We start from the raw sequence: 12,425 nt of genomic DNA, 5'->3' as shown, positions 1-12,425 counted from the left end.
CTGGCACCTGCTGTCACACATCGACGCAAATTAAGAAATACAGCTCATATTAGCGCTGTCCTCCTTAAAGTACCGGTACTAATACAATTTCATATCATACCGCTTGTAATAGTAGGGTATTGCAATACCGGTATATCGTGCAACACTACGTGACCTCACGCATCCAGTGTGGGCAAGTGTCAGCCGTTAAGCAACTGAATGCCTATAGGTGGGGCCTGTGGTGAGATGATGTATGACTACTCATCAGTGTCTTGCTCTGAAGGCTGTCATATGCAAATATATTTGCTTGTGAGACGTCAAAGACCCCGCAATATCAATATCGTTTTTGGAATTTGATTAAATAAATGAAATTGAATGAGGTTTCTTATGCTTATCATGGCTGCGTTCTTTGGTCATTTATTGTGAATTATTGCTAAAGTTTAAAATAACTCATTGCTATTTTAATATATTTAGAACAAATAAATAATTCCATGTTTCATTAATAGAAAGTATTATAATTAGATTAGAATAGAACAGATATAATTAGAATAGAACAGTATTTATTTGAAAAACAATTTTGATTAATTTAACGCAAATGTAATGCTTACTAAATAAAGGTATTAATTTATTTAGAATAAACAATGTACTCACCCCAAACTTTAGAATAATTTCTGTATATAATAAAATATTTGTAACAATAACTTAATCAACGTTTTATTTGAATTTGAAATGTAACAAAAAGTCTGCTCCATTGGCCTTCTCAGTAAAATGTCACCTTTCTTCCCTTTCTTTTTTCTGCTCAATGTGGATTTCACCTCTGTTAATTATATACCAGCATGCCCCTCATCTCATCAAATAAGTTCTCTGATTAGTGTGTATTAGTCCTCAGTGAATAACCCATATATTTCTATTTAGGACACTGTATTCTTGTGTGCAAGTTGCTTTAAATATGAACTCGGCATTAAGCGTTCAGCATTGTGTGATTAAAAGGCCATCCTGCTATATTGTTTTATCTGTTTGATGCATGTAACATTGCAAAAACAGGAAGTACATAGACATTGATTAGTTTGTACTGCATGGATGCCTTCAAAGCCCGTTCTTTGTTTTTTTTTGTTTTTTTAATTATCACATTTTTTACAAACCTTCTTGCCAGACAAGCATTGTTCTTAACGGTTTGCCTAAGTGAAGACAAACTGGGTCTCTATTCAGTCACTTCAATGATTCAAAATGAATGACTGCTCTTAATGCAAGAGCCATGAAGTACAGTGATGCCTCTTGCTGTAATGAAACCAGATGAACCCTTTCTGAGTGTCTCCACCCCACATCTGAGGAGCTGTCATGAAGGAATACAGTGTCCCATTTACGGTTCTTGATACCCATTTGATTTGTCCTTCTTTTTTTTTCTTTTTTTGAATGGTGCATAATTTTAACTTGGCCTGACACACTTCCTCTGTGTGTCTGTGAGCCTTTGAGTTTTGAAATGGGGTTTATTTATTCCTTATGGGAGTTCAGAATGTAATGCCTCATTTGATCTACAGTACTTATGACTCTAGCCATCAGATTAGGGCTAGTTTGCAGGTAACAATGTGGATTATCTCTCTTTACTTTATCATTTTTATCTGGATAAAAGTAGTTCATACAATGTGCAAGGTTTCAAGTAGATAGATATATAGCAAACTTTTTCCCATGTACCATCAATGAAACTAGACCCTAACCTTCTTTCTGTCTATTTTTATTTTTCTCTGTCCCTCCCCATTTGTGCATGTTTGTGGCAGGTGGCACCCCGGCAGTCCGCAAGGAGGTGATCCGAAATAAGATTCGTGCCATTGGCAAGATGGCCAGAGTTTTCTCTGTTCTTAGGTGAATAATACGCACTTCACATACAAATCCCTGTTGGTCAAGGATTTGACACACACACTCACTTCTTTCTGCACAACAGAGATGTTTACTACTGTAAAAATATCCTGTTAGACATACGGGAAAAACTAATGGGAAAAAAAATGTATTTACATTTTTATTTTATTTTTTAATAAAAAAATAATACACAGACCAAACACCATCACCAGTAAAACGGTAAAATAATACATAAAATGTGACAACGTACCCCAATTTACATGGCTTAAAATAAGAAACAAATTTTATCATTTGCAATGTGTAAAGCAGAGACTTCAGTAGCACTTTTACTGTTTTTTTTAAATGTAAATTATATGGTAATATATGTTTATGGTACTTGCAAAAACCCATACATTTTACAGTAATTTACAATAAAATTACATGTAATGTAAAACTATTTACAGTTTTTTAACGTATATGGTATGGTAACGTGTATATAACCAATGAACATGCTTTTACTGAAGCATGTTTAAAGTATATTACAGATAAATCTTATGTCATATGGTATGACTGCAAAATCTTAATATTTATAAATTAAACTTAATTCATGATATGTAAAAAAAAATATATATACTGATACATTTATATATTTTAAAAGGCTTTTTTTTTTAAATAAACTGATAATGTGTTCAAAGAGTAAGGAACATTTTTATTATTTTTCCTGGTTGCACCACATGACATTTTAGAGTCATTGAATTGATCTGCAATCTGTATTTTCAGAGAGGAGAACGAGAGTGTGTTGCAGTTAAAGGGCTTGACCCCCACTGGGACGTTGCCTCTGGGTGTCCTGTCAGGTGGCCGACAGACCCTACAGAGCGGTAAGTCTTGCTCCCGGCCTTAATGAGCTGTGTAGAGGGTGTTACCGGCTCTCCACCTACCCCCCTGCTCCTGTTACGCTCTTTCCTTCTCATTCTTTCTGTCTATATCTCTCCCTCGCCCTGTTTCTGTCACCTCCTTGCCCGGCAGCTATGTCTCTCTCACGGTGAAGCGCATTGAAAGTGATATCGTTTAGAGAGGGGGAAGATTTTAGAAGGGTTTGGTCATGAAGGGGATTTCAATCAACACGCTTCAGATTTCCTGCCCTGACAGGGACCTGAAAAACTTCCAAGCAGCACTGAGATCCTAGCGAGTGCCAAGGAGCTGCTGCGGGTGATGCTTTCACAGTGAGAGGGGCTCCTGCGAGCTTATGACTATGACGCGATATGACCTAATTTAGCCAGCGCATGTCGGTGTGCCATGCTTCCTCTCCTGGCCTTCAATGTAAAAACTCACCAGCCTGCTGCATCCTGCCGCCTTCCTACTAACAGCCACATTAACATGGTCAGGTTTGTTTTTGATAAAACTAGTTGCTCTTTAATTGGTATGATTCTGATTGTTTCGTATTACATAGAAAGATGCATGAAGCACTGCTCGCACAAAAGTCACTTCAAATCATCCATTCCAACACAGTGAATTTGTTTGTCCAACTTAAACACATGAAAAAATAAAATCTGTGTGGGCAACTTTTTCACCCTTACACTGCTCCCAGGCATGCAGATTCCTGTTTTTCGTTAAGCAATAGTAAATGTGGCCTCGCCTAAAACTTTGGTGTGTTGCATACTATATTTGTGAAAGATACATCAATGTTTTTTCAGTGGCCAGACTTTTCAAGCCATATCTAGGGTATCATACAGACATTTTTGACTTGAGCCAGAACATTCTAGAAACTTCATAGGAATGTGCTAAACACTTATCCAATTGGAAACACCCTGGTATCACAGTGACTAGTTTCTCATGCTGAAAACACTTTTGTTTTTTTAGGGTGAATATTTGGGCTTGCTGCCCATGTGGGCACAATAGCTTAACGTGTCTGAGCACTGCACTCCTATGAAACTACTAGGCCACTGTTCTGCCAAAAAGGCTACATTTAAATAGTTTGGGTTTTTATATGCATAGACTTAAAGTTGTTACAAAAATATATTCGGTTGCCATAACTAAAATGTAATCATGTATTTATTATGTTGTTTATTATTATGTATTGCAAAACATTTTTGATGATATTGAGGTGGAATGTGGGTAAAGTTAGGGACCGGCGTGGTGGTATGGGTAGGTAAGTTTAAGGGAAGGGTAAACAGTGTAATTATAAATTTGATTACAGAAATTGGTTACAGATCTAAAATTCATAAAATCATAAAATACAATGTAAGAACATTTTATCAAATAATTAATTTAAAGGAACTGTATGTAAGAAATGTATTTCAATTAATCATAAAATGGCCCTGATATGTCACTAGACATTAAGAAATCATGTTCATTTCAAATACTTATATCACTGACAAGTAGTCCAGCCAGGATATTGTCATTTAAAAGTTGTTGTTTCAGCCCTCAACTGATGTTGTATTTTGGCCTGAAGCTCCACCCTCCACCTATCGACCAATCACGAAGTCAGTAGTGTTTCGGCATCCAGGTTGCCAGATCTGCTCTAGTTACCACAGATGCAACTACAAAGTTCCTGCTGGATCCTGCAGCCTATCTGGCAACCTTGAGTCAGGGGAGGGGATACACCGCTCTACCGTCATTTGAAAGTGATTGCAGTACCAGTTTGGGCCACAATCTTGCATACACTTCCTTTAAATTTTAGTACATAGTAGTTAATGCCACCTAATATAAATGCTGTCACACTGCAGAGTGCGCGATGTCAAGAAAGTAGGGATCGAAGTTGATCCGTGTCCGCACGGACCAGGCCCCACAGTTCAGAATGCAGGTGATCGCTACGTTTTAACCATCATAAAGTGAAAGTTGATCATTTGCACACGTTTAAGGCCTTTTAGTATATAATCAAAGCGCAAAAACACGCAAAAGAGCACTCAATACGCGGTTTAAAAATACTTGTGCGCTGTTTTCTGTGCACAGACAGAACACATAATTTAGTTCTCGTTCTCTTTTTGTGCTTAAACAGACATGTGCATTAAAGACCATGCAGTGTCATTTTGCATTTGATTATTCGATTTATGTACCTGAATACTGTTAGACTCACCTGAAAAACATTTATCTGTTGTATTTGTCGTGCTTGTAATTTATTTTCTATGCAGATTCACTCCCCTACAAAATCACTGTAATCGTTCTTGAATAATTCTTTCTTTCCAAATAGTGCTTTTTTTAGATAACCATCTATATCGAAGAAATTTAAAATATGACAATGTTTTTTCCAATATAGTGCAGTATAAAAGCGTATTCATTGGTGGAAAATACACTGAAAGGCACTTTTAAAGAACATGTCATATTTAGGGGTCTGTGGCAACATTTTGGCTAAAGGTCAAGGCACAATAAAATTCAACCGCGTCTTGTGATTGTAATGTGTCGGTGCTGCGCTGGGGGAGGAGATGTAAATAAGGATTCTTCAAAAGCTGAAAATAGAAATAAAACTACACATCGCTCAAAGCTGTCTTGCCTCTCATCTTCCTGTGAAAGCCACAAATAAGCTGTCATCATGCATATACAGTGCATTGCGTGGTGTTTTTTTTACGACGAAAGTCTCTCCTTGTTTGGCTATTGTATACCTTCAGCTGTAAAAATAGACTCAGTCCATGTCAAGAGTGGTTCAGAAGGCCTCGCGCCTCGGGATCAAAAGCATGGTTTCTCAAAAACAAACCTCACAGAGTAAAAACTAATTTTGAAATCTGTTTATGTTCTGGATGAAGCAATTAAACTAACCCCTTTTAGGTTTCTTCCTGTGTGGCATGTGAAGCATTTGGGCTGATGTTGGGAGGGGAACATGAATGAACGGACAACAGGGAGGGGGTTTGAATGTACTTGTGATTGCATTGATAACTTGACTCACTTTCTTTCCCCGTTCGTTTTGGGCATGGCACTACTACTCATGCTTACACAGCCACCATAGAAGCAGAGGAAGCACAAGGTATGCAAGACATCTGTGAAACCTTCTCAGTGTTGTCTGTCTGTTACCCTCCCCCTGTGATTTATTGTCTGTCGTCCGTGTGCATTTTGTCCTTTTGTAGTCGCCGATGTCACTATTTATTTGTGTGTGTGTAGTTCACATGCTTGTTACTTTTTAAAGCTAGTGATTTAGTTTGATTTGCACGTTGAGATATGTTTGTTGTTCCTTTTGTGTTTTGTTCCATTTCGTCTGTTTGCATTTAAAGATGACATGTAATCCCTGCGCCACTAAACAGATAAAAATGACACACATGCAACAACATTCACAATACGTTTTGCTTTCATAATGTGACGCAATATGATAAGAAACTTGTGTTAAGAAAGTAAGTCCGTAAAGGTCGTTTTGACTTTAACTTAAAGTAATTGTACACCTAAAGTGTTTTTTCTCTCCATACAGTTAGAAAAAAGTTTTGACATTCATTGTATGAAGAAAAATATCTCTTTAGAATAACTTGTGCGTTCCACCAACAATTTATAATGACATGAGGTAACAAGTAAATTATGACTATTTCCATATTTGGGTGAACTGTCTCTGTAACCCACCATGAACTTTGGTAGATCTGGCCACCAAGGGAGGACGTTTCAAAAAGTCTCACAATCATGAGCGCAAGCTCTTCAGTCACAGCTGTTTAAAGGGGGAAGCCAGAGGCAGGGGTGTGAGCAGACCACAGCATGAGACTGAATCTTTGTTTTTATCAGTTTCACTTCCTGACCAAAAAGCACATAGATGAACTCAAATCAAGGTCTGTTTTTGCCGTTAATATCAGGCTTGACGTAGGTATGCCAGCGTTTCTGGTTAATCTAAACTAGTCGTAGCCTTACTGTACGCCCTCAACTTCTCTTTTTACTTATCTCATCTGGATGTTTGATTTGTTAAACTTTATTTCTTAAACCTTTTTATGGGAAGGCCCTCTCTTAGGCTACATTCACACTGCGAGCCTCAGTGTTCCGATTTATTGCTCAGAACAAATATTTTTTTGTATAGGTGTTTACATTGTTTAAAATGTGGCCAGTATCAGACTCCAGTGCGCACAGATGTTATAGTCCTGAACTGACCCGCATGCGCGAAAGACAACACATAAACATGGAGAACATTAAAGTAAATGATTACACATTATTTTATAGTGTGATCTGCTTCCGAAGCCAGTGGATTTGTGCAGGCAAGATAAAAGATGAGGATTTAAAAAAAAGGCAGAGCTTTTAAACTTTTATGATACATACCCTTGTGTTTTGCTTGTGTGCGTGTATATATAGAGCTGTCATTTGCCTGCAGTCTGAGCATAGCCTTAGTAGTCATCCTACTTTAGCGACTGGAAATGTTCAATACGCTGTATTTAATAAATCAGGCAGATTTGGCTTACTTGAAAAAAGTAAAGCGAGTAAACAAAAATAACCTGCCAAAATGGCTAGTGATTTGACCGCGTTGAACGTTCAGTTGATTTTTACCCACATTTGGCGGGGGTTTATTTCAAACCCTGGATATAAGATAAGATCATTTGTGAAAAAAGACTAATTGCAATTTTTCCTTAAGCTGTTTTTTTTAAGCTCCAGGTTTGCTGTGCTTGTATATACACACACATTCACACATACATACATGTATGTATGTGCATGTATAAAATGATATGACTAATAGTAGATGTAATAATAATTATCAAAACAATAATTGGTACTATTGGAATATTTCACTATAAAATAACAATAGTATTTATCCCTTTATTTCTTAATTTTCAAACATTAACTCATCAAGCTTTTATTTTGACGAAAACCGTAGAAAGCCCACATAGCTTCACTTTTTCACTTCACAACTTGTGTTGTGTTCCCAAATACAAATTATAAGCAACCCAAACTCAGAGCACAAACAGAGGTGAATTTGTGTGGCATTTCCTTTTAACTGAATGCATGCATTTAATTAAAAACGCCTTTTACATTTCCAATTATTTTTTCCAGTTTAAAAGTTAACTGTGCTCTGTCCTGACTCAAATCTTAAGGTGCATTCACCCCATGTTGCAATTACTTAAAAAGTGTTCAAGTCCTTGTGTAGCTCGTAATTACACCTCGAAAATCCAACTTGTAACACATGACCACTGTGCCACCGCTCCCCTGCAGATTCAGTTTGGCGTTGATAGGTTTGCCATAGAAACGCATAATTCCGAGGACGTTGTATCATCTCGAAATTATGACATGGTGTGAGCGCATCTTATTTAATGTTAAGGCTCGTGTAATCTGTAAACTCCTGTCATGACAATGCAATGATACCAATAACGCCAAAACGGAAGCTAACATTGTCTGTATGTCACTTCATAAGCATTATCTAACTTCCTGCTTCCATAATTCCAGCCATCCAAGGCTTCAACCCTCAACACAAGATCCAAAGCTTCGAAGAAGCACGTGGACTGGACCGGATAAACGAGCGAATGCCTCCGCGCAGGGACAGCGTGCAGCCAGACGGCACTGCCAACTCCATCAACGCAGCCAATTCCCCCGACAAGAACGGCACCAACGCACAGGCGTAGTAACCCAGCAGCTACCTAGCGCTCTCCCTCATCTTTTCCTTTCAGTCTCCTTTTTTTTTTCTCTCTCCTTCTGTTTTCCTCTCATTCTCTCTCTTTTTGGTAGAGGTGATGCCCCCTACATGCAAAACTCTCCTGGACCATTTCGGGGAGAATCGCACAATACCATGAAGAGGGCGTAGTGAAAAACAAACCATGGTTCTTATTTATTTATTGATATAGATGATAAGAAATGTAAGATCTGTAATGGTGGAAAAATTGAGATGAATGAATACATACATGATGAATATTACATGTGTACATAAAATACAGAATATATATATATAGACATAGCATTGGGGTGGTGTAAGGTCATCTTAGATTCAGTAGATGAAAAAAACAAAACAAAAAAACAATCCATTTTGTAAATTTACGTTTATAAATTTAGATTTATTTCGGACATTTTTTCTTTTCTTTCTTTTTTTTAACAACCAAGACTTGCTCGGCAGATTTACTTTATCGTTGTTTGTGCGCTTGGCAAATACATTTTTGGGCCGACATAATTATATAGAATGCTTATTTGTGAATACCCAAAGCAAGTATGATAATTGTTGACGCAAAACAAAAAAAAGTTTTATTGAAACCATGTGAAAAAAATACCTTCAAAATGCCAATTATAGCTAAGGGGAGTGCATTAATAACAAGTGTTGACACATTTATATGTACATGTACATTTTTCAAGTGTTCCCTCAACCAAATGTGATGTTTACTCTGTTTCATTTGTTTTTCTTTTTCCTGTTCGTAACTGAAAATACTTATTTGTAATCAGTAAGGCGGAAAAGCTTAAGTCATCCCGCAAGATGGTTGGAGGAGCGATCGTGTCTGCTTGTTTTTTGTTTGTTTTTTACTTTCTCCCTTCATTTTGTAGTCAGTCACGCTTTTATTGGCCTCTGCCGTAATTTCGCACACGTTTAGATCTTTTCACGTTTTGCTAAAACCATAGTGGTAAAAGGCACGGTTTGACTGGCATGATTTTACACGGACATTTGTCTTGCTGTCCATAATATATATATTTAAATGTGATTGGATGAGGTGAATGTTAAACATCTCAGAAAATGAGCATACATGCCTTACATCTTGCAACTCATCTCGGCTAAATGAAAATAGTTAAACTGAAAATTCTCGCTTGCCTTTTTTATTTTCTGTTTCTACAAAACAATTGTAGCCCACCATTTGGATGTTTTTAACATAAAAGCCCATTTAATTGTCAATTTTTTTGTACCTATAAAAGGTTTGCTTCAACAACAAACTTGTAAGTATCTTCAGCACTAGTATTTCTATAGCGGAGCGATACGCTCTTCTAAACGCCTGTATTCTCTAGAGTGGACCATTGTCCACGCATATGATTGACTGAAGCCTCATCTTTGCTTTTGTCTAAAGTAAAACAAGGTTATTTTGATTGCTTTTACTGTACTGTACTGTACTGAGTGTTTGGTGAAGGACAGGATTTGCAAGAACTGTTTACCGAATCGTCTTTTCAGACCTTTTGTTTTCTGTTATTTTCTACACTGCACACTGTACTGTTATCTTTACGTAAAATCTGGCGACTGGAGATTGCGCTTTTTCTGACTTCCCGTACTTTTGAGGTCATGTGCCATGCTAATAATTATGGGGTTCTGTGCGCAGGCATTGAGACAGTCGCTCACCTTTTTTTTTTTTTTTGCTTAATTTAACGCCGCAAGCAGTTCAGGTTCTGCATGTTTTCATGGCGCACATCTTAATACGAGACTTGACGGGGATAAACCTACATGTTTTCATAATTGTATTTAAAGGTAACTCTTTCATCCAAAGAAAAATCAGTGTTTTAATGTAATATATGGCTTTTGATCATTGACAAAACAAAAAAAATACTGCTGATTGTATGCGATCGCTGCCTCTCCATTCGCAAAAGCTCAAAACGGCGATGCAGTCTTTAAAGAAAAGAAAAAAACACCTGTTAACGCTTTACTCTTTGCGATGTAAAACAGACATGAGGGAGGCCTACATCCTTAAACAGGTACCAAACGTTGATGAGTAAATCATCATGACCCCATGACCACCTTTTCATGTCCTCTTTTTAAATGTTTGTCTCTTCAAGTCTTTGTTTTATGTAATGAGCCTCTGCAAACTATTATTTTGTTTAGTTTCCTTCATGTTTAATTTAAAAGGGGATGTCTGGTGTGAGAGAGTCAGGGGCTTTGGGTGGGAGGGGGAGGGTTTTGTTTCACATGGGAGAGGAATTTAGGCGTTCGGACCATTGACCCCGTTTTAGTAGGGCTTCTGTTTCAAATTCCAAACATATCTTGCAGAATCTACTAAAAATGTTTAAGACCTTTTTTTCTTAATAGCTAATAAACGAGGGCGAGGTGAAGTTTGTGTCAAGTACTTGTATTGCGAGGCCTCTATAAATCTCGAATTATGTTGATGTATCGCTCCATTAAAAATGAAAGTAAAATGAAATACAAAAAAATGTTGGGGAAAAAAAAACTGGTGTTGTTTCTTTATTTGTGTGTTTTTGGAAATTGGACTGTTTACATCTGCTTTTACCATTTGAGTGGCTGATTTGATGGCAGAGTAGTGTTTTGATAGACCGGCTTTGTCATTTTCTCTTCTTTATCCATGTCTGTGCTCGTCAAGGTGTTCCTATGATTACGGCGCTCACATTTTGAACATTCTGTGCTTGAAGGACAGCTAGTGTATTGTTACCTGTCTGAACACAGCCCACACACACAAGCACATGCAGAGCAAGGCTGAGATTGTGCAGAGCTTGAGGTAAAGAAAGCACACTCAGACTGTGTTGACGACTGAAACTATTACAAATCCTTTTCGTTAATTGAAATAAACCTAAAATAAAATATAAACATTTGATAAGATTTTGCATTGGCACCTAACTGACATAAAATAAGTTAAAGCACTATAATAAGAAATATAATGGTATATGCACGATTCTAAAATAGCACTGCAATGAGATGCATTTGATTATACATTTAGTGATATCGCACCATTAGATATTTTAAGAACTACATGATAAAATGATGCATTCATGTTGTGTAATAACCTAAACACGAGTTCATCATTTGAAAAGCTCAGGTTTCAAATCCGAAGGTCTTGTTGAATGGTGTTTTTAGATTAGTTTGTGTGAAGGATGCAGCTGAACACAAAATAAAATCATGCTTTTGTTTTATTGAAAGGCCTTGAACTGAAGCAGGCCCTTGAAATAGCATTTGTCGCACCACAGAATATTTCACAAACACCTATTCAATGCCATTTTAAAGCCTGCTCGTTCATAACCAACCTGAAAACGAATGTCAGTTTCCTATTATCTGTCAGCAGATCACGCGGAGCATACATGGAAAGTCTTGCAGGAAAACAAAGCACTCAAATCATTTTAAAATAAATTAGACTACTAGTTATTACTCGTAACTGCTCAACCCAATTATGATTTAATTAGTATGTAATAAGCTCTTTTCATGTGAGGTTCAAAACGTCATTAAATATAGGCTAATGTATAATTTAAATGTATCTTGGCCTATAAAGTACTACCACATCTTTCTGTATTGAAGATGTAAGTAGACTGAGTGTGCTGCTGAACATGGGGAGGTTATCAAATTCATTTTTACTAGATTGCTTTATACCATTTTATTTCAACGTATGGTCTATTTGTTCTGCAGTCCTGTTACTCTGGAGAATTACACAATGTTTGAATCATCAATGTGACCAGAAATTATTAAAATTGTTGAAAATGTACAGATGCAGGCAGTTTCTAGACTTGGAAATTGTTCTGTTTAACCCATGCAAAAGTGGCTGTTTTTGCCTGGTTTTATGTGTGTAATGTTTCCTCTAGGGCAATGAATAGTATTTTTGCTCTAATGCAACCAACTGCAAATGTATTTCATATATATAACGATCAGGCATAACATTATGACTTACATTGTGTTGGTGTCCCTTTTGCTGCCAAAAGCATCACACTGCCACTGCTGGTTTGCCGCCTTCCATAGTGCCTCCTGTTGCCATGTGTTCCCTAGGTAAGCACTGCGCACACATACCCGGCCATCCACTTGATGCAAAAGAAAGCGTGATTCTTCAGAC

General features: G+C 37.2%; 1 protein-coding gene across 2 annotated transcripts in view; it reads left to right on the top strand.

Moving 5' to 3' along the window:
- Nucleotides 1-9,756, top strand: part of ppp3ccb (protein phosphatase 3, catalytic subunit, gamma isozyme, b) — a 37,668-nt gene extending 27,912 nt beyond the window's left edge. The window contains exons 11-14 of one of the 2 annotated variants that reach the window (XM_067434059.1): nt 1,755-1,839; nt 2,593-2,690; nt 5,744-5,770; nt 8,146-9,756. In XM_067434059.1, the coding sequence (XP_067290160.1) occupies nt 1,755-1,839; nt 2,593-2,690; nt 5,744-5,770; nt 8,146-8,321 (386 nt within the window). In that variant the 3' untranslated portion in view covers nt 8,322-9,756. The remainder of the gene's footprint in view (nt 1-1,754; nt 1,840-2,592; nt 2,691-5,743; nt 5,771-8,145) is intronic. The other variant, XM_067434060.1, reaches the window with a different exon arrangement.
- The last annotated feature ends 2,669 nt before the right edge of the window (nt 9,757-12,425 follow it).

Source organism: Pseudorasbora parva, chromosome 23 (genome assembly GCF_024679245.1).
Source record: "Pseudorasbora parva isolate DD20220531a chromosome 23, ASM2467924v1, whole genome shotgun sequence".
NCBI lineage: Eukaryota > Metazoa > Chordata > Actinopteri > Cypriniformes > Gobionidae > Pseudorasbora > Pseudorasbora parva.
The sequence above is the reverse complement of the archived record's forward strand: the minus strand, read 5'-3'. Positions and strand labels throughout refer to the sequence as shown.